Source organism: Microcaecilia unicolor, chromosome 4 (assembly GCF_901765095.1).
Source record: "Microcaecilia unicolor chromosome 4, aMicUni1.1, whole genome shotgun sequence".
Taxonomy (NCBI): domain Eukaryota; kingdom Metazoa; phylum Chordata; class Amphibia; order Gymnophiona; family Siphonopidae; genus Microcaecilia; species Microcaecilia unicolor.
In genome coordinates, this window is record NC_044034.1 from 290,892,200 (window position 1) to 290,911,478 (window position 19,279).

A 19,279-nucleotide genomic window follows, 5' to 3' on the forward strand; every position below is an offset into this window, starting at 1 on the left:
AATGGGAATTGATAAGAACCCAGGCATCCAGACGTAGAACGCTGGAGGTGCAAATTATTATATAGGATATGGCAATAGAGGGGCGCTCTGAGATGCTCCCAAATGAAGGAGAAATTATCCTACTGCTTAGCTTGTAATTCTTTTTAAACAGCCTATGAGCCAAACAGCCCCTGTCGTACTTAGATGAGAAAATAATAATAAGTGAAGTACCAAATCGAATGGCAGACAGATCTACTGCATTACAAAAGCCTATCTACCCCCAGCTACCAAGGCCTTATTTCCATTAATATTATAGAGCTAGTACTGTTTCTTTCAGCATTTATATAAACTGTGAAACATTGACTAGGTTGGATCTAATAACTGAACACTGATGTGGTGATGCAATTAGTTGAAGCAGCAGTGGCAGTCCACCTTGGTTAACAGAAATATTAGCCACAGGCTAGTCATTTGCACATGTTCTGGCATACAATTTATCCCCCTTTAAAGGAATCGACACCAGATGCCTCTTACGAAAAGGAAAAACTGCCTTCCTGTAAAGACCAGTTCACAAAGTGGACAGCCGAGAAATGTCAGGTATATCATTCAGTACCCTGGCAGGGCAAGGATCCAGTGGACAGTAACTTCTGAATTAAGATCTTGACTGGCTTAAGAAAAGTGGTGCTACACTGGGTCAGACCAAGGGTCCATCTAGCCCAGCATCCTGTTTCCAACAGTGGCCAGTCCAGGTCACAGGTAGTTATAACATCCAACGATCAAGTTCTTTATAGAATTTCTTCCCCCCCCAACCGTGTTTTTAGAAATGTTCTACTTCTGGTCTTGGAGAGGAGGGGGAAGGTCCTTTTCCAGGCCTTCACATTTCTGAGATTAGCTAAGAGGACTGTGCACAGCATTTACTGCAAAGCTTGTATTGTTAAAAACGGGGCTTCCCAGTCCTGTCCTGAGAATCCCACAACCAACTTGTGTTTTCAGGATATCCACAATGAATGTGCATGAGAAAAATAAATCTTGCATTTATTGGGTCTTCAGTGTATGCAAATTTAATCTCCTGCATATTCATTGCGAATATCCTGGTAATTCGACTAGCTGTGGGATCACAAGAGAGGTTTGGAGAGCCATGTCAGAAGTCTTGGTTTTTATTTCCTCACCATAACACTTCTGTACATCTGTCTCTCTCCTCTCTGTAAACTCTACAAATCCGTAGATGCAATGGGACAAACCAGAAGTGGTTCAGCCTGTCCCTAGTGGCATGAAGCCACCTAGATTCCTTACTTATGTGTTGAGACTCTGGAAAATGAGGCCTAGTTAAGAACTTTTTGGAGCATGAGAGATATAGCTGTTTTTAAAATGACCAGTGCTCCTCTCATTTCAGACCCCTATGGTGAAGACCAAAGCTCTGATCGGCCAGGAGGGGATTACTTTCACCAATGCAGTGAGTATCACAGACCTACGGTGACTTGTCAAGTCTCTGCCTCTCTCTCCCTGTAAAAGACATTTCCCATGTCCTGATTCACTGTTTACACTTCTGAATGCTGCAGTAGCTTTGTGCTTTAAAATATAAAGCAATGTGTGTGATTGGTAAATTAGTTTTGTGTATTTCAGTTGTGAGAGTGTATATTTTAAATATTTAGATTAGTTTATGCCTTGTCATTGGTAGCTCAAGGTGAGTTACAGGGTGGGGGTAGGGAGTTTCTGTGCTACCCTAACTGTGACTGTGGCAAGGGTTCCAACCTCATCCAGATCAACCAGAAAAACTCGATCCAGCCCTGGGTTTGCCTCATTACTTGCATTCAATTCCCCTGATAGCACAGACAGTGGGAACAAAGGGGACTCTGTATGGGATCTCTATCTATTCCAAAGAACTGCAAGTAACCCCATTAACACTTTAAACATTTTTTGCTTTTTATAGAGCACCCATATCTGGTTCTAAAATCCTACTCTAACCACCGTCTTTTCCAGTGTTCTAAACCTAGCCCCTCCCACCCCCCCAATCTGATCAAACATTTTCTCTGTGTCGATGGATAAAAGCAGCAGCAGTGTTTTTTATGCTTCTTAGCTTCCCATATTTAAAACATAATATCTTCAAGTATCGGTGGCTTGTTGACCAAGGGTAGGCCTTTCTACTTCATCAGGATTTATTGCCTAACTTCTGCTGAGTTGTAAATACTTGTGCTAACAATTTTATATCCAGATTTAGCAGGGTACATAAGTAGTGCCATACTGGGACAGATCAAAGTTCCATCAAGCCCAGCATCCTGTCTTCAACAGTGGCCAATCCAGGTCACAGATACCTGGCAAGATCCCAAAAAAGTACAAAACATTTTATGCTGCTTATCCCAGAAATAAGCAGTGGATTTTCCCCAAGCCCATTTTAATAATGGACTATGGACTTTTAGGAAGCCGTCCAAACCTTTTTTTTAAACCCCAATAAGCTAACCGCCTTTACCACATTCTCTGGTAATGTCCTCGTTACTGGAATGCCCTGCCAACTACTTTAAAGGAGACTACCGACCACAGTCTGTTCAAAAAGTCCCTTAAGACTTATCTCTGTGGAAAATCATTCTCTTCTGTTACTTAACTTCCTTCCGGCCCACGTTTGTGCCCCTGCTGTTTGCTCCCCTCTCAAGATGTTCTTTACCCTCTGTTCTGTCCTTGAATTTGTATAATGTTGGGTTGTTTTTTTTTAATAACTGTTGTTAGCCACATAGAGCCTGCCATGGTGGGAATCTGTGGGATATAAATGTTCTCAATAAATAAATGAATTCCAGAGTTTAATTACAAGTTGAGTGAAGAAACATATTCTCAGATTCAATTTTAAATTTACTACTTTGTAGCTTCTGGAAGTATTTCCTTATATTACTCTTGAGTCTGTCCCCTTTCCAGAACTTCCTTTCAATTGGAAGAGACTCTCCTCCTGTGCATTTATCCCATGGAGGTATTTAAACATCTCTATCATATCTCCCCTCACCCATTGCTTCCAATATCGCCACAGAAACAGTCTGCACCACTTTGCAGCAATTTATATAAATTTCAGCAGTCTCTGGAATACCCCGTAATCCTAAGATTTTGTCATCTGGACCATTTTTCAGGTTCACAGTCTTGTCCTCCAGATCTGCTCTCCTAACCCAGACGGGCGCTATTCAAGATCCAGCATAACTCCGCTCTGTTCCTCCACCTGCTTTCCAATATCATTGATTTTCTGTGTTCAGCTCATTGATACTGTCCATAAGCTCCCCTTGGAGCTGTTTCAGATCCCACTTTTGCTGTTAAAACCAGCTCCGCATCTCCAGCTCCATATCCTGCTGATCTGGCACTGTTGCTGCAACTGCTGCTCCTGCATGCTACCTGGAGCACCACTGCGCATGTGGTTCTTTAGCAGTGGTAAGCCGTACTCCTTACTGACCTGCAGATTCCTTGAGGTTTACATCTACACAGACAGGCAACTATTGCACATAAACTCAAGTTAAATACTTCAGCTAAGGCTTTATGTTCTCCAGGACAATTGTCATGATCTCCTTTTGGACTGTATTTCTAAAATAAATGTGTTTAACCACGACAAAACACCTATTTTAGGAGGATAGAGTATAGTATTGAATGACGGTGAATTGGCCCAGCCAGTTTGTTCAGTTGGGGTTCTCTTAAATTTGGATGGATGAGCACATAAACTCCCTTGTGCAGCCCAGTATCAGCTTTTCAGCCTCTTCCCTGGTATCTTTTTTACCTGAATCTGTAAGACCTGTTTTGTCTTCCATATCCCTCCTAAAGGAGCTGACAAAAGAAGGAAAAAATCTAAGCCAGAAGTAAAACCAAAAGAGAAGCAATGGAACAAAGAAACAAAAGTTGTCCTTCCATCGAGAACCTAATTGGGTCCATATTGAAAACAATTTATGGAGCCAGCAGCATGTTCTGACTACAAATCCCTTTGAATCTTTTTGATGCTAACAGAATGCCAGTGTGTTTGGCTGAATAAATCATTATATGGCCAAGTTACCTGCCCTAAATTGGGTGGGCCTAAGGGTGTTTCAGGGTAGGATTTAGTAATGGAAAGCAGCGAAATTGTCACCCCCCCCCCCCCCCCCCCAAAAAAAAAAAAAAAAAAAAACCTTAAGCATAACTGTTATGGCCAATATCTGGCATAACTTTATGTGCACATTTTAACTACATAAAGTTATGTAGCTAGTGGTTCTTTAGTTTACCTAGGTATGTTCACCTGCAGTATATGAAATGATCACAAGATGGCACCAGTGCCCCACAAATAACAGGATGTATAATTAACAGGCTATCAATAGAAATCAAACAAAATAAAACACGGAAAAGAAAATAAGATGATACCTTTTTTATTGGACATAACTTAATACATTTCTTGATTAGCTTTGGAAGGTTGCCCTTCTTCGTCAGATCGGAAATAAGCAAATGTGGTAGTAGATAATATTTATAAGAGAAACATCAAAGCATTACTTTGACAGTCTGACAGAGTGGGAGGGTGGGGGTATGCATGGGGACAATAAAGCATTTCATTGATATTCTAATAGGATGGGTGTGGGTAGGTGAGAGGAGGGTGATAAACAGAGAAATAGAGAAATACAACTTTATGGTTTATAATGGGCTAGAAAACCCAGATCCTTAAGTCCTGTCTGTTGGGTGTCAAAATATTCAATCATTCTGACTTCATACCCCCACCCTCCCACTCTGTCAGACTGTCAAAGTAATGCTTTGATGTTTCTCTTATAAATATTATCTACTACCACATTTGCTTATTTCTGATCTGACGAAGAAGGGCAACCTTCCAAAGCTAATCAAGAAATGTATTATGTCCAATAAAAAAGGTATCATCTTATTTTCTTTTCCATGTTTTATTTTGTTTGATTTCTATTGATAACCTTTAAGAGTGGACTAACACGGCTACCACACCTCTCTAATTAACAGGCCAAATGGTTCCCAAACCTATCTTGAGTGGTCCCCAACCAGTCAGGTTTTCAGGATATCTATAAAAAAATATTAATGAGAGGAAACTTGCATACATATTTGCATGCAGTGGAGACAATGTATGCAGATCTCCTCATGAATGATTTTTTTTTTGTAATAGTTATCCTGAAAACGTGACTGGCTTAGGACCACCTAGGACATGATTGGGAATCACTGGGCCAGTGCATCTTGTGAAAGATTAGTACTATGGTGCTATGACAGGATAAGATAGATGGAGATCTCATTTTGAAATAGAATAGTTTTCACATTGCAGTTTTGTTTTAGTTCAATAGAATTAGTTCATCCTGCTGTTTCACACAAGCCTGACTGAGTCTCAGTGTTGTGTTGGGCTGTAAAATCATTTCTGCCTCTTTCCCTGCAGTTTACATCCTCCCCACTCTGCTGTCCCAGCCGCAGCAGTATCCTCAGTGGCCGCTATCCTCACAATCACCTGGTAATGAACAACTCCCTGAGTGGGAACTGCAGTAGCCTAGCCTGGCAGAAATACCAGGAGCCACTGGCATTCCCTGTCTACCTGCAGAAGAGAGGCTACCGCACCTTTTATGCCGGCAAGTATCTCAACCAGGTAAGAGGGACGTTTGCGGACTAAGTAGTGCCACTGCCAGAAAGTATGTCATCTCAAGCAGCATTGCTAGCCTCCTGGTCCAACAAACCCAAATATGGGAGGGCAAGCACCCTCTACTGGCCAGAGGGGAAGAGAGAGAGTGGAAGTGGGAGAACGCAAGAGCTTACTCTGCCGGACAGGAGAAGAAACTCCATGCTAGAAACAGTGATGTCCTGGCCCTTTAACTTGATATGATGCCACAGGTGCTGGTCTTTCCTGACTTTACCTTTAATTCCTGTTGGTGAGCTAGTTACTTCAACACTAGAATACAGTGGCCTTTCACTTGTTCTGGGAGTACTGTTGGAAATTACCAAGACTGTAACCCATTTGACAATATTCTACAGACTCTGTGTGGGAAGGCTATCTAAGACAGTGGAGACTCCTTTGTCGTGTATAGAACATCTTCTGTTGTCCATGAACCATGTTTGCCTTTAGTCAGGGAAAAGATGTCCCTCTAAACCTCCGTGAAGCTGATAGTCTTTCTCAGGCCTGTCAATATTTGTAGAGGTATTGGATTGACGTTCTTAGTCATGGAATGTGCTGTGTACAAACTGCAGAGCAGCCGGTTTAGTATCAAGTCTGTTTCCCCAAATTCAACCAGGTCCATACAAGCAAGATGGAACTGGTCGGGCATTATTTAGATTAAGGTTATTACTGTCTTAAAATAGATACTTTTAGCATTAAATTAGAGAGAAGCAAACCAATTTGGATGGCAAATTTAAGTTGCTAAATGGAAATGACAGTTCAGCTATATAATTGATTTTTGTCTAATTGCAATATATCAAATTGTGTTCATGAAGATTGTTGTAAAATGTGTTTGTTTTTATGCATAGTTTTATTTTGCTCAACTTAAGAGATTCCACACTCAGTAAATGTGACTAACTGGCCCTGTCTTGTATCACAGTATGGTGATAAGGCAGCTGGAGGCATCGCACACATTCCCCTGGGCTGGAACGTCTGGAACACACTGGTATGTAACTGCTACCCCAGCTTCGTACACGTGTGGAAGAAAAACAATAATACCATTCCATACATGGCTTTTTTGTAGCTCTGTCGAGCAGGGACTCTCTCTTCATGTTCAAGTGTACAGCGCTGCATACATCTAGTAGGGCTATAGAAATAAGTAGTAGTAGTACTGTCCTTCCAAGCTTTCCAGAAGCTCCCTTGACATGGATGGCCTAACAGCATTCTCCCATAACTAATCATGGCAGGTACAGACACACATCCTTGTCTACTGCTGTTCTGTACAAGATCCCCCCCCCCCCCCCTTCCTGGAATTGCAGTATCTGCTATTGGTGTGATGAATTGTATTCTGCTGTACCAAAGTTCTCCATTTTTTTTTTTTTTTTTAATGAATGATCCTTAGCTCTGCTTTTGTAGAGTTTGGGTAAATGATTAGGGTTTTGTTTCCTTCTCCTCTCTTCTACCCTCCCTCTAGCTTACCTTTAACTGTTTGTTGGCTCTGCCCCTAGAACTTGCCTCTCACACTCTACACTAACTGTCCTAGCTCCCGCCCTAAGGTCATATCTTTCTCACCATGTTCTGCTCTGAAGGTTACCTTTCATATACTGTACACCTTGAGTGCTTCTGTACCTGCCCCTAAAACTTCTCACACACCGCCTCTCCCGAGGACTAGCCCAGGGTCATTTCTCACATATATCCTTGTTCCTTCTGCCTCTTGAGATGAGGCCATGCTTCTGTTTTATAGATGTCCTGTCTTTCATTTTCTAGGTTAAAAATTCTAAGTACTACAACTACACACTGTCTGTAAATGGCCAAGCTGAAGACCACAGGAGCAGTTATGAGAACGACTATCTCACTGACCTAATAGTAAGTTCTGTTCTCCATAACCCCTTCCACCCATTTCCTGTAGTCTAGGTTTCCCACAGTATCGCTCTGCTGACCTCTTTGTAATCCTAGATGTCCTGAGTCCTGCATTCCATAGAGACTTCCTTCCCATCATGGACCTTGTTGAGACTGAGACATCCTTTAGTGTCACTTCAGTCTCTTCATAATCCCACAGGTAGTTCCCTTCATTGTCCAGCACACACCTCCCCCACTCCTCCCTGTGTCTGCAGTGAGTCCTACAATGACCCTGGATTAACAGTGTTATGCCTGCACATCATCTACTCCGGATTCAAATCGGACTCCAATCCATGGGCCTAGACAAAAGTCAGAGGCCTTCCTGTTAAAAGCTAGAGAAGGAAGGACAGAGTTCCACATAGAGCTTGAAACTATCTATTAAACTTGTGGCATTGGAGCACTGGTGGGGGGGGTGGGGGGGGGGTATTGCTGGTGACTGAGACCACCGTGAAGAAACAATGCAGTGTTTTGGGTTTGTATTTGTGATAGATGATTCATTGGGGGGGGGGGGGGGGGTGATTATTGCAAATGTACCACATAGGGTCATGTGTGTTCTATTGCTGCTATTTTCATGGTCTAAAGAGATATAAACATAAAAGCCAGAGAAGGAAAGCTGGTCTTGAAGGACAAAATGTTAACTCCAGCTTCTCTTTCAATAGGTAAATCGGTCACTGGAATTTCTGCAGAAGTCATCCAGGGCCCCCTTTTTTATGATGCTGTCGCCCCCTGCACCTCACTCGCCATGGACAGCAGCGCCGGCTTACAAGGATGCTTTTAATACCACCAAAGCTCCCCGAAATGGAAGTTTCAACGTATCTGGGAAGGTGAGGGGAAGGTTGAGGGTTACATGCATCCAGGCCCCCAGCAGAGGGCGCCTCTCATCCATAGTGTGTTCATCTTAAAACATCTTTTACTATGATTTATTTATTTATTTATTATTGCATTTGTATCCTACATTTTCCCACCTATTGATGACAATGTAGACCCCAGAACATTAGATTCAAAAATTTTAAACCAGTTTTACCCTCTAGATCTTGTATTAAAAGCTTCTTTCAATGTGGTGCTGAAGGAATTTTTTTTTTTTTTTTGGGGGGGGGGGGGGGGGGGGGAGTGACCATTGGTGGCCTGAGCAGAACAGAGCCAAGAGGTTTAGCATGGAAAATGACTTAAGAGCAACCCTTAGTAGAACATAGTGTTCTAGGACCTCCCTTCTCTGTGTCTTTTTTTCGGGGGGGGGGGGAGGTTCCAGCAGCTTCTGTGTTCGGCATTCCAGCTCAGTCTACCATCTCTAGTGGCATAAACCTTCATTCACAATTACCAGGAACTTTCACCTTATCTTCTGTTCCTCTCTACTTCAGCTGTCTTAGTCACAGTGACAGCAATCAGCTGGGCCCCATATACCAGGACTCCTTCCAAAGCCCTGCAGTCCTGAGCCCTAAATTCAGCTACTAGATGTCACTATTGGCCAATGACTAGGACTCCTCCCAAAGCAAGGGTGGGCAACAGCAGTCCTTGAGGGCCATAACCCAGTCGAGGTTTCAAAGATCCACAATGAATATGCACGAGGTTGGATTTATTTACTCAATATACTGCTCGTTACATGAGTTTTAAAGTGGTTTACAATAATGGTACAAAAACCTATAACATACAAATATCAAGAGAAAAAAAAAATAATGTTCTATTAACAGAAGAATTCCAAGCAAGAGCTCGAAACAATTGTTACAATCAGGATCTAATTTTGGTTTTAAAAAAGCCAGGTTTTCAACATTTTCTGATTTGCATGTACTGCTGCCATTGTATGCAAATCTCATGCACATTCTTTGCAGAAATCTTGAAAACCCAACTGGGTTGTGGCCCCTGAGGACTGTAGTTGTCCACCTGTGCCTTGGAGGCTGTGAACATGGCCTGTGCAACATCCCCAGCTCTGGTAAGCCCAGGCAGCAGATAACTTAAGTTGGTGCAGCACTGTCATTGAGTTAGACCTACTCATGTATTTTTAACACCAACCTTTGTCTGTCTAACTCAGTGGTTCCCAAACCTGGTCCTGGAGGCACCCCAGCCAGTCAGGTTTTCAGGATACCCACAATGAATATTCATGAGGGAGATTTGCATGCACTGCTTCTGCTGTATGCAAATCTCCCTCATGAATATTCATTGTGGGTATCCTGAAAACCTGACTGGCTGGGGTGCCTCGGTTTGGGAACCACTGCTCTAACTCATTAAAACAAGGTCACTCTGCTGGTCTCTCACCCCTCATTTCCTAATTTTAACATATGCTTTGTACCACAGAGACAGTCTCATGTCTTGTCTTTCAACCTGCCAACTCTTAGCTGAATGTTTACCAGCTCTGCTGGAAATGTTCACAATTTTGCTGTTAAATCTAGTATTTAGTTCCAGCTTACCTTGCCCCATTGAGATCAGTCTTTACATCAGTCATATTCCATTAGGTCTTCTGAAATTCCTACAAGTTCAATCTCTTGGCACAGAGACTTGTATAGTACCCACAATCTTTTCTGCATCACCCATGGAAAATATCCTGCCCCTGTGCTTGGCAGACTGTAGTACAGTACTTGCTCTCCTTTCCCATGGCTAGATTACTGTTCTGATTATACAGATGTCTTACGAATTCTTCAAAGGCTGCCCATGGGAATCTGACGGGTCCAAATAGCACATGCATCTTCCTCCCCATGTTTGCCATGCATGCTGCCCTCCTGTGGTGCCAGTTCTATGCTTGTACACATTCTAAGAGTTCTAGCCATGGCACTAAGAATCGTAGGGTGACTGATACTGCTCCATATTTACTATCCTCATGACTTTTCCACAGGGAAAACACTGGCTCATACGGCAAGCTGTGAGCCCAATGTCTGCTAGTACTTTGGATTTCCTGGATACAGCATATAGGAAAAGGTAAGAGTCCCTAGCTCCAGCATCCATCCACACCCATACACCCTCACAGCAACACCACTCCAAGCATAGGTTGTACTGGGCTTCTGGAGCCATATTCCTTATGTTGGCTTGGCTTTTTTTTTTTTTTTTTTTTTTTTTTCTTTTAACCAACTATTCCAATTTCAGTAACTACCAAACATATTACAACACTATTGTATTTCTTTTTGCCATACAATAATATCACTTGATATACAAATAAAACCCACTCCTATAATTCCCCCCCCCCCCCCCAAAAAAAAAAAAAACCACCCCTCAAAGCATCCTTATGCCATGGGAAGTCATAGCATTTTACAAAAAGCCATAAATATGATTGGATTCCTGTGTTGGCTGCCAATGTCTTTTGGGATCTCCTCAGAGTGTTGAGTCCCACACTTTATGATGCAAAATCTGCTATATGTATAGCAGTAAGCTTAGACATAAAATGTATAGAGCTAGATTGTACCAGAAAAAAAAAATATGCCTAGGAGTATTGTATAAAGTATGCCTAAATTTAGGCATACTTTATAGAATATGCCTAAATTTTCGCATGGTTTATAGCAGGGGTGTAGCCAGACTTCGGCGGCAGGGGGGGTCCAGAGCCCGAGGTGAGGGGGGGGGCACATTTTAGTCCCCCTCCCCCCCCCCCCCCCCCCCCCCCCCCGCCGCCATCGCCGTGGGCTACCTTTGCTGTCGGGGGACCCCAATCCCCGCCAGCTGAGGTCCTCTTCTTCCGGCGCAAGGCTTCGTTCTGTTTCCGAGTCTAACGTCCTGCACATTGTAGGTAAGAGAGTAAGAAGAGTTAGAAAGTAAAGTGACTAATTTTAAAGAAAGTTGCACATGAGGTCAGAGAGAGATGGTTAAATAAATATCTATATCTAGCAAATATATCTTCTTGTCCCGGGGAAAAAACCCTGGGCATACGTAATAGGAGTAGATAAATACTTTCTGTCCATTTTGCTGTGTAAGCCTTGTGGCTAAGAGGTGTCTCATATAGACAGGTAAGCGGGTAAAAACCTCCTCGGCTTCTACATAGGCAACTAATATAGTGCCCACCACCCTGATTTCTTCTGTGGCTAGAAGAAAAGAACAGAAGAACAAACCTCCACAGCTCAAAACAGCAAAAACGCAGCAGAGGTAACGTAACTTGCTTTCTAGCTGGCCACCAATACAAAAGTGGACAAGCGTTTTTGGCAGCCCATGTCTAGTCTTCTGTATCTATAATAAAGCGAATTACGACACCATTACTGTTGGCGGTGCAGTTTGTGCTGTTCTATAGCTAACCATTGCTTCCGAGATCCCTGCAACCATTCGGCTATAAGCTGTGCTGTACTGCTACATGATAAAGGGCAAAGTTCAGGACCCCCATGCCACCACCCTGTTTCATCTGGTGAAGCATATGTCTATTCACCCTGGGTGATTTTTCCCCCAAATACAAAGGAAAAGCCTTTCTGTTCAATAGGTGAAAAAACCCCTTGGGTAAATCAATAGAAATAGCCATGAAGAGAGAACAGTTTTGGTAGTTCAATCCTTTTTAGGGCATTAATCCATCCCATCTAGGATAGATTTAAACCTTCTCAGCGCTCTAGTTCCAGAAGTAGTTCCTTCCTAGGAAGTTGATCTTGTATAGTTCTGAAGGTGAAACACACTGTCAGAGACTTCCTATTTGGAGACTCCACACAGATCATCCACAATGGTCTTTTTAAAGACTACTATATTTTATCAGCTTTGGATTTTCATCATTTTTCATATCACTTCAAGACTCTCATCATTTATGTTTACTTGAACATAGACTCCTGATGTAGGCCTTCTGGCCGAAACACAACGTTGTGTCGAGTCATTTATTTGTTCAATAAACTTTTTGCTTCGTTCTTATCATCATTGTGGTCCAGTTTTTGGAGATCCTGGTTCTTACTCCCACTTTCTTTGCTTGAATTACTCCGTGGGACTTCTTGAGTTCTCCACGTTTGTGGATTCTCTTTTGGTTATTTCTGGATCATCATAAGACACAGTCTCTTTTCTAACTGAGGTACATTAGCTAGCTGGGTTAGATGATATCTTCAATTGCCAAGTTTTCCACCCTCTCTCTGTTTTATACTCCCAGATAAGGTCAAGGAAATAGAACACTCGAGAGATGCCAGATCCAACTGAATCTGCCTTCCTCCCAGCCACAAATCTATTCTAGAATTAAAAATAATATTTAGCAAAATAAAATGTATGATCTCTCTCTGTTGTATGTATATGTTCTCCATAAATCTGTTGGTGCCCAATGAATTAGAAAACTTTGCTTTAGCATAGGTCACAGAGGTAGCTGAATGATCAATATCAGGATTTTAAAATAAGATTAAAATCCACCCACTATGAGCAGAGTACCCTCCACATGTGTAATCAGCAACTTGGACATTGGTTCATAAAAGGATTTTTTAATCTTAGTTGGGTGCGTATACAGTTTAAGAACGGGTTACTCTGGACCGATCGGTCCAGGAACTACAAATGGTTAAAACAACATAATATTAAACTTTAAAAATCCCACCGTAACAAACTATAGACTAAACATTAGATAAGCCTGCAGTACAAAACAGAAAAGCTTTTAAATAATTTCTGAATTAGAGATAATGGGTACAAGATCTCAGACATTGGAAGTTGATTCCAATGGATAGACAAAGTAAGATGTTTGTTAGATTTTGAATTCTTATACGTTGGAAATCTAAGTTGAAAAGATTCGAGTATTTTATCTAGAGGAAGATCTCATAACAATGATACTAAATTCAACATATAATCAGGAATTTCCCCAGTAAGAACTTTAGAAGTAGTAATACCTAATTTAAACTGTGTTCTCTCAGTAACTGGCAACCAATGAAGCTTAATGTCTGCACCCCTTGTGCCTCTCTAAATAGTGGTTGGTGTTTAGAAGCTGCATTTAATCACTTGAAAGCCAAAAATAGGGAAGTAGGGAAAGATGACTCTTCTCAAACAACGAAGGAGACGTGTGGATGAATTAAAAGCTTTATTGCAAAAACATCAAAATTCGACTCAACACAGCAGCCGTGTTTCAGCACCTTAGCGCCTGCTTCAGGAGTCTTATGATGTCAATTATAATGTCAATGTAGATGAGAAATGTACACAAATGGGGTATCAAAACGAAACCTGAATGAAAGAAAGCAACAAACAAAAACAGATTCAAATCTGATGTTTTTGCAATAAAGCTTTTAATTCATCCACACGTCTCCTTCGTTGTTTGAGAAGAGCCATCTTCCCCTACTCCCCTTTTTTGGCTTTCATTGTGATAAGTAGGGAATCAGTGCACCTCTTCTGTGGTGGTGGTTTTTTTTTTCTCTCCGTATTTAATCACTTGACATTCAAGGACATAAGTTTCACATCCCACAGGGTAGATAATAAAGTAAAATTATCTGAAGTATACCAAGCCTTAATAGCCCTCTTCAACTAATATAGTAATAAGACGGACATTCCATGGACTATGCCCCCCCCCCCCCCCCAAAAAAAAACAAACAAACCTCAAAACTGATGGTAGCGCATGCCACTATTCAGGCACATCTTAGTGGAGAGGAGCAAGACTTGCACAGCCCCAAATTGTAGCGTAGACATTAAAAGCAAATATCCCCTCAAACATAATTGCTTAAGAGAGAATAAAGCTCTTGCAAACACGGGTATACCATACTCTTACAAGGTTACATTTCTAATTAGATTATCTTTAATCGATAAAACCTGACAATTTGTTTCTCATTGAACATAAGTCAAGCAGGAGCTGTGCCAGGCAACTAGAGATAAGATGTTGGTCTGGTCAAGTGGCCTTTACTGCGAGTGACCCTTTGCCACTTAGGTCGGGCTCAGAGACGTTGAAGTGACAAGGCTTCATTATTTGAGGCAGCAGGAGTAGTGGATAAAGAATCACTTCAGGCAAAGCCTTTCTAGCTTCTTCGTGTGTTCGTAACTTGCTGAAGCTTCCCTTCCAAATAAAATGTTAATGCAGTCAGGTGGTGCCATCTGTATTCGATTCCCTTATCACGTAAATATCTAGTAAAGTGTTGGACTCCTTTCTCTGTGAAGCATCGCTGCCACCAAATCTTGAAATAACTTCTATTGCATAAGTATCCTATCAAAAGTCCTCCACAGAATGTGCTTTGACCATTAGCTTCTGTAAAGCAAACTATTATGTCCCGTGGGAGATTAATTTGTGTGAGGTCCTGCTACACGATGTGCTCTCTCTAATCTTATGGTATCAGGAGCCACTAATGTGTTAATATTGGAGACTAGTGTACTCAATTGGCAGATTTGCAGTTTATATAGGCTGCAGTATCCGGCACCCCCTTAATCGCAGTTGTGCTTCCTGCTGCAACTCTTTCAAATCTTCAACTTTGTCCAGTAGATACTGATCAGTAGTTTTACATTCCTGTAGAGAGGAGTCTAGATTGCATATTAGAGAGTTGCATGGGGACAGAAATCTAACCTGTCCTGCTGGAATGGTACACTTACAAAAAAAAATTCCTGTTGGCTCTTGGTCTGTTTCTGGATTTGAGGTGCAACACTGCAGGCAAGAAAGTAACAGAAGTTGGAACTTGAAACACTGTGGTGCACACATCTAGCACTTCTGTCTGATTCAGTGGCACCGTGTTCTAAGAGGTCGTCACATGTGATGCTCGTGCCTGTGTCAGAGCTGAGGTCTGCACATCAGCCCAGGAGCCGAGAGGATTAATAGTAACATAGTAAGTGATAAAGACCTGAACGGTCCATCCAGTCTGCCCAATAGTCGCTCGTTATCAATTCATGATTAAATCAACAATGGATGTGATGATATATACTTTCTTTAGTGTTTCTGGTACATACATAGACCATAGAAGTCCTCCCGGCTCTGTCCTTATGTTCCAACTGCTGGAGTTTCCATTGAAGCCCTCGCTAGCCTATTTGTTTTCTCATTTGCAGGACACAGACCATAAAAGTCTGTCCAGCACTGTCCTCATGTTCCAGCCACTGAAGTTGCTGCCTAAGTCTTTTCCAGCCCATCCTAAAATAGACTGCCATATATGAGACACAGTCCATACAAGTCTGCCCGGTATCAACCCTAGTTCATTATAGCCATTTAAGTTGGGGTTTGTTTGTTTGTTTGTTTTTTTATAACTTCCATTTTCTAATTCAAGATCTTCTGTGTTCATCCCACGCTTTTTTGAATTCCGTCTGCTGTGTTAAAAGAGAACAACTTAGTAGATGAGAGGACAGCGCAGGTGCAGCTTATACTTCCACAGGAACCGTTTCCATCCCCATGGGAACCCAGCAGCCTCTGAGGGAATTTGCATGAACCTCATTCCCATGCAGATCTGTATTATATATGCTCCTCCAAACAAGCTTCTGTATCGACCATACCTGTGGCCCAGTTGAGCTATTTCTCCAGAGAGATCCACGTCCAATGTGCTCAGCTCAGTCCAAATTAGCTTTCAAATCTGTGTTAATTTCTTGAAGGAGTACCCACAGCTTTCCATTCACCATTGGATCTGGTAATAATTTGTTACTGGTAGGCCTGGCTGAACGCCATTCTCCACAATCTTAATTTTCTCGCAGCTTCAGCGAGATAGTAAGCAAAATCTTACAATATGTGGTGAGAGGAGAGCAAAATACTCGTATCTCTGTGTTCTTCAAATGTTTCTCTGATCTCCCTCTATGTGAGTGCCCAAATGGAGGGGGTTTACACTGAAATTAAATTGGGCTGTGCAGAGTTAAAAGCTCAACTGACCATCTTTTTCCATGACATCACTTTCCCAGCTTGGCATTTTTTTTTGTGCACTAAATGTACCTAATGTGCCCCACTGTGAAGAAGACCTGCGAGGAAATAACACAAGGCATGCTAACGTGTCCTGTGCTGGTTTTGTAGGTGGCAGACTCTACTCTCCGTCGATGATTTGGTGGAAAAGGTGATTAATAAGTTGAAGGATGAAAAGATACTAGACAACACGTACATATTCTATACATCGGACAATGGTTATCACACAGGTAAGGATTTAATAACACCAAATGGCTCTACAGCTCCTGTGCCTTGGTCCTAATGCCAAGTCAATCCTAACTAATATCGCTCCCTGCTGATGTAGTACTGACACGCCTACGGCTCTACCAATGCATCTCACTCTTGCCCTGCTGCACCCCACCCCCTCCACTATTGTAGTATCAAGACCCCCACCCAACACAGACAACTGTGTTAGTGCATCTCCATGCTATTAAACCCCTTCCCCCCCCCCCCCCACCCAAGGTGGTGAATATAGAGATGCTGGTCAGAGCTGAGATGGGGGGGGGGGGGGGGAATGCAGTGAATATGGATTCCTAATCCCTGCTTTCTCTCTCCATAGGTCAGTTCTCACTGCCAGTTGACAAACGCCAGATGTATGATTTTGATATCAGAGTGCCGCTTCTGGTTCGAGGACCAGGCATCAAACCTAACCAGACTAATAAGGTATGTGCCTTGTCCCCCCAACCCCGCAGGTGCGTTATGTCCTGGGGTCATGACTTAAGATCGCACAGGATAGGTGTGTGAGGGTAGCAAAGGAATGGAGTATCAAGAGTAAGAGGTGGGGGGGGGTATCCTGGATGAATAGGGGAGAGTGTATTGGACTAGGTCAGAAGGCTGAAGAGTTAGTGTCCACAATAAGAGGAGAGAAGTGATAGTGGGTTGAGGGGGCAAGAGGTGTTCTTTGGTTTGGAGGTTAAAGGCGAAGGCTGTAACTTTCCTTCTCTCCTTATGGACTGATAAAACAAAGCCATGGTGAGCCTGGTGGTGGGTCAGGCTGTGATCTGTAGATGCTGAAGAGGGCACACTAGGAATGGAGTAAGTATTGAGAAAAGGATTCAGACTGGGACCCATTTTTCATGCAGGAAGGGTTGGGGGACCTGGTAGGGATGTGGGACAGGAGTATGAGGATTTTAATGGACTTTACTACCCATCTGTGAAAGAGTACACCAGGGTACTGATCCATCTCTGAGGATGTGTCAGAGCAGGGAAATGGATCTGTCATAGGTGTTAACAACCCCCCCCCCCCCCCCCCCAAAAAAAAAAAAAAAAAAACCCTTCATAAATATACATCTGTGGATGTGTAAGGGTAGATTATGGACTTCTGTCTGTCTCTCTCCAGGAGCCAGTGCTGAACATTGATCTAGGACCAACGTTTCTGGACATTGCTGGAATCAATGTGTCCCAGACCAATATGGATGGACTGTCGCTGCTTCCCCTGCTGGTAATGTTCCATCTTTTATCGTAGTGGTACTTCCTGCTGTTGCACTTTGATGGTTTAACCCACTTGTCATAATGTTTGACAGTTTCACAGCTGCCTTATAAACTTTGTACAATGATTCTGCTCTGTTTTGTGAACTCCTGATACTGTGGTATCCACACTCCACCTCGCTACACCTCTCACTACAGGCATCCTGCTATTTCATCACCTCCCTGACTGATACTGGATTTTTATTTTCCAGCTGACCCCAGCACAGAAGATTTCCTGGCGCTCTGATTTCTTGGTGGAATATGCAGGAGAAGGACACCCGGACCATGATCCTTCCTGCCCCAAGCTTGGCCCTGGGGTGTCTGTGAGTACCAATCACTTAAGGTCATGGTTAGTACTGGCTCACATAAGGCTGTCCCCATCCTGGGAGTAAATCCCTACTGCCACACAGCTGTTCATGATCACCTGATTCAACCATATTCCAGCATTTAAGCAGCTGGCTTCAGTTTTTAGAGATTACTGCAGCCCTGGTCCTGGAGAGCTATGATAAGAATTGAATGAATTCAGTATGTTTTATTCTAGCGAAAGGCATTGGAGCCAGCAGAGCATCTGGCGGGAAGGGACATGAATGTATGTCTTTCATTTCCCTTTTAATTCACTGTTGCGGACTCTGGGACATTCAAAGCTGTGGGGTTTCTCTTTCCTTAAGACACAGGATTGTGTGGCTTTAAGGGCTTTGATGATGGTTCTTGCATTCACCAGCAGATGGTGCTTTTCAGTGCTGGGCTCAGCAATTGTGGGGCCCTGTGCAGACCAGTTCTGTGGGGACCCCACCTAGCTCTGCCTTTGTTGACATGTGTTTTATTTATGAAATTTCAAATAGACAAATCAAGGTTTCCTATTAGTTTTTCTGTACAAGTTTTGCTTTCTATCTAGCCCATTATATGGACTGAAGCCAGTAGGCAGAGCTTGCCACCATTTTCACTCGCCCAAAACAATAGCAAATGCTATTGAAAACAATAACAAAAGATTATTAGAAATGAGGACCGCCTATGTGTGATCCATCTGTAAAAAGTCAAAAGCTGTTCCAGTTGGATAGGCAGTGCCTTAAAAGATGGAGGACAAAGGTGGTTTTTTTTTTTTTTTTGACAGCTTTTCATTTATTTTGAAAGCTTCCCATATAGCGAGAGAAATATCATGAAATAAAAATTGAATATCACTAAAACAGCTTAAATATTGTAGCTGGTAGAGACGGCAGTTATAAACTTGGTATTTTGTGCTCATTTTTCTACGCTGTTCTATACAATAGAGATGGCCAAATTCAGTAAGGATATCCTTTTTCCTGATGGGTTCATCTTAACAGCTGATGTAATCTGCCTTAGAAAGCCTGGTGTTTATAAAGATGGACTATATTGAAATTAAATGGAAGCAAAATTAAACTTGCCTTTCATTAGGACACATGAAATCACATCTTCACTTCACACAGGTCTTCTGTTCTAAATCTAACCTCCTTGCCCCCCCCCCCCTCCCCCGTTGAAAGCTGTGGCTCCTTTCCGCAGCGGTTCTGAGCACTGGAAAAAAAAAAGCTGGCGGTATGGAGCTGCACTTGCTCACAGCCAGGCTCTGCCGGAACCTCCCCCTGTGACACACTTCTGCTGCCGTTGCGGCAGATCCTGGCTGTGAGTGT

General features: G+C 42.6%; 1 protein-coding gene across 1 annotated transcript in view; it reads left to right on the top strand.

The window, feature by feature from the left end:
• Positions 1-19,279, top strand: part of GNS (glucosamine (N-acetyl)-6-sulfatase) — a 57,935-nt gene that overhangs the window by 23,546 nt on the left and 15,110 nt on the right. The window contains exons 2-11 of the mRNA XM_030201678.1: positions 1,370-1,429; positions 5,345-5,548; positions 6,492-6,557; positions 7,319-7,417; positions 8,110-8,274; positions 10,275-10,357; positions 16,257-16,375; positions 16,726-16,829; positions 17,506-17,607; positions 17,846-17,956. Of these exons, the coding sequence (XP_030057538.1) occupies positions 1,370-1,429; positions 5,345-5,548; positions 6,492-6,557; positions 7,319-7,417; positions 8,110-8,274; positions 10,275-10,357; positions 16,257-16,375; positions 16,726-16,829; positions 17,506-17,607; positions 17,846-17,956 (1,113 nt within the window). The remainder of the gene's footprint in view (positions 1-1,369; positions 1,430-5,344; positions 5,549-6,491; positions 6,558-7,318; positions 7,418-8,109; positions 8,275-10,274; positions 10,358-16,256; positions 16,376-16,725; positions 16,830-17,505; positions 17,608-17,845; positions 17,957-19,279) is intronic.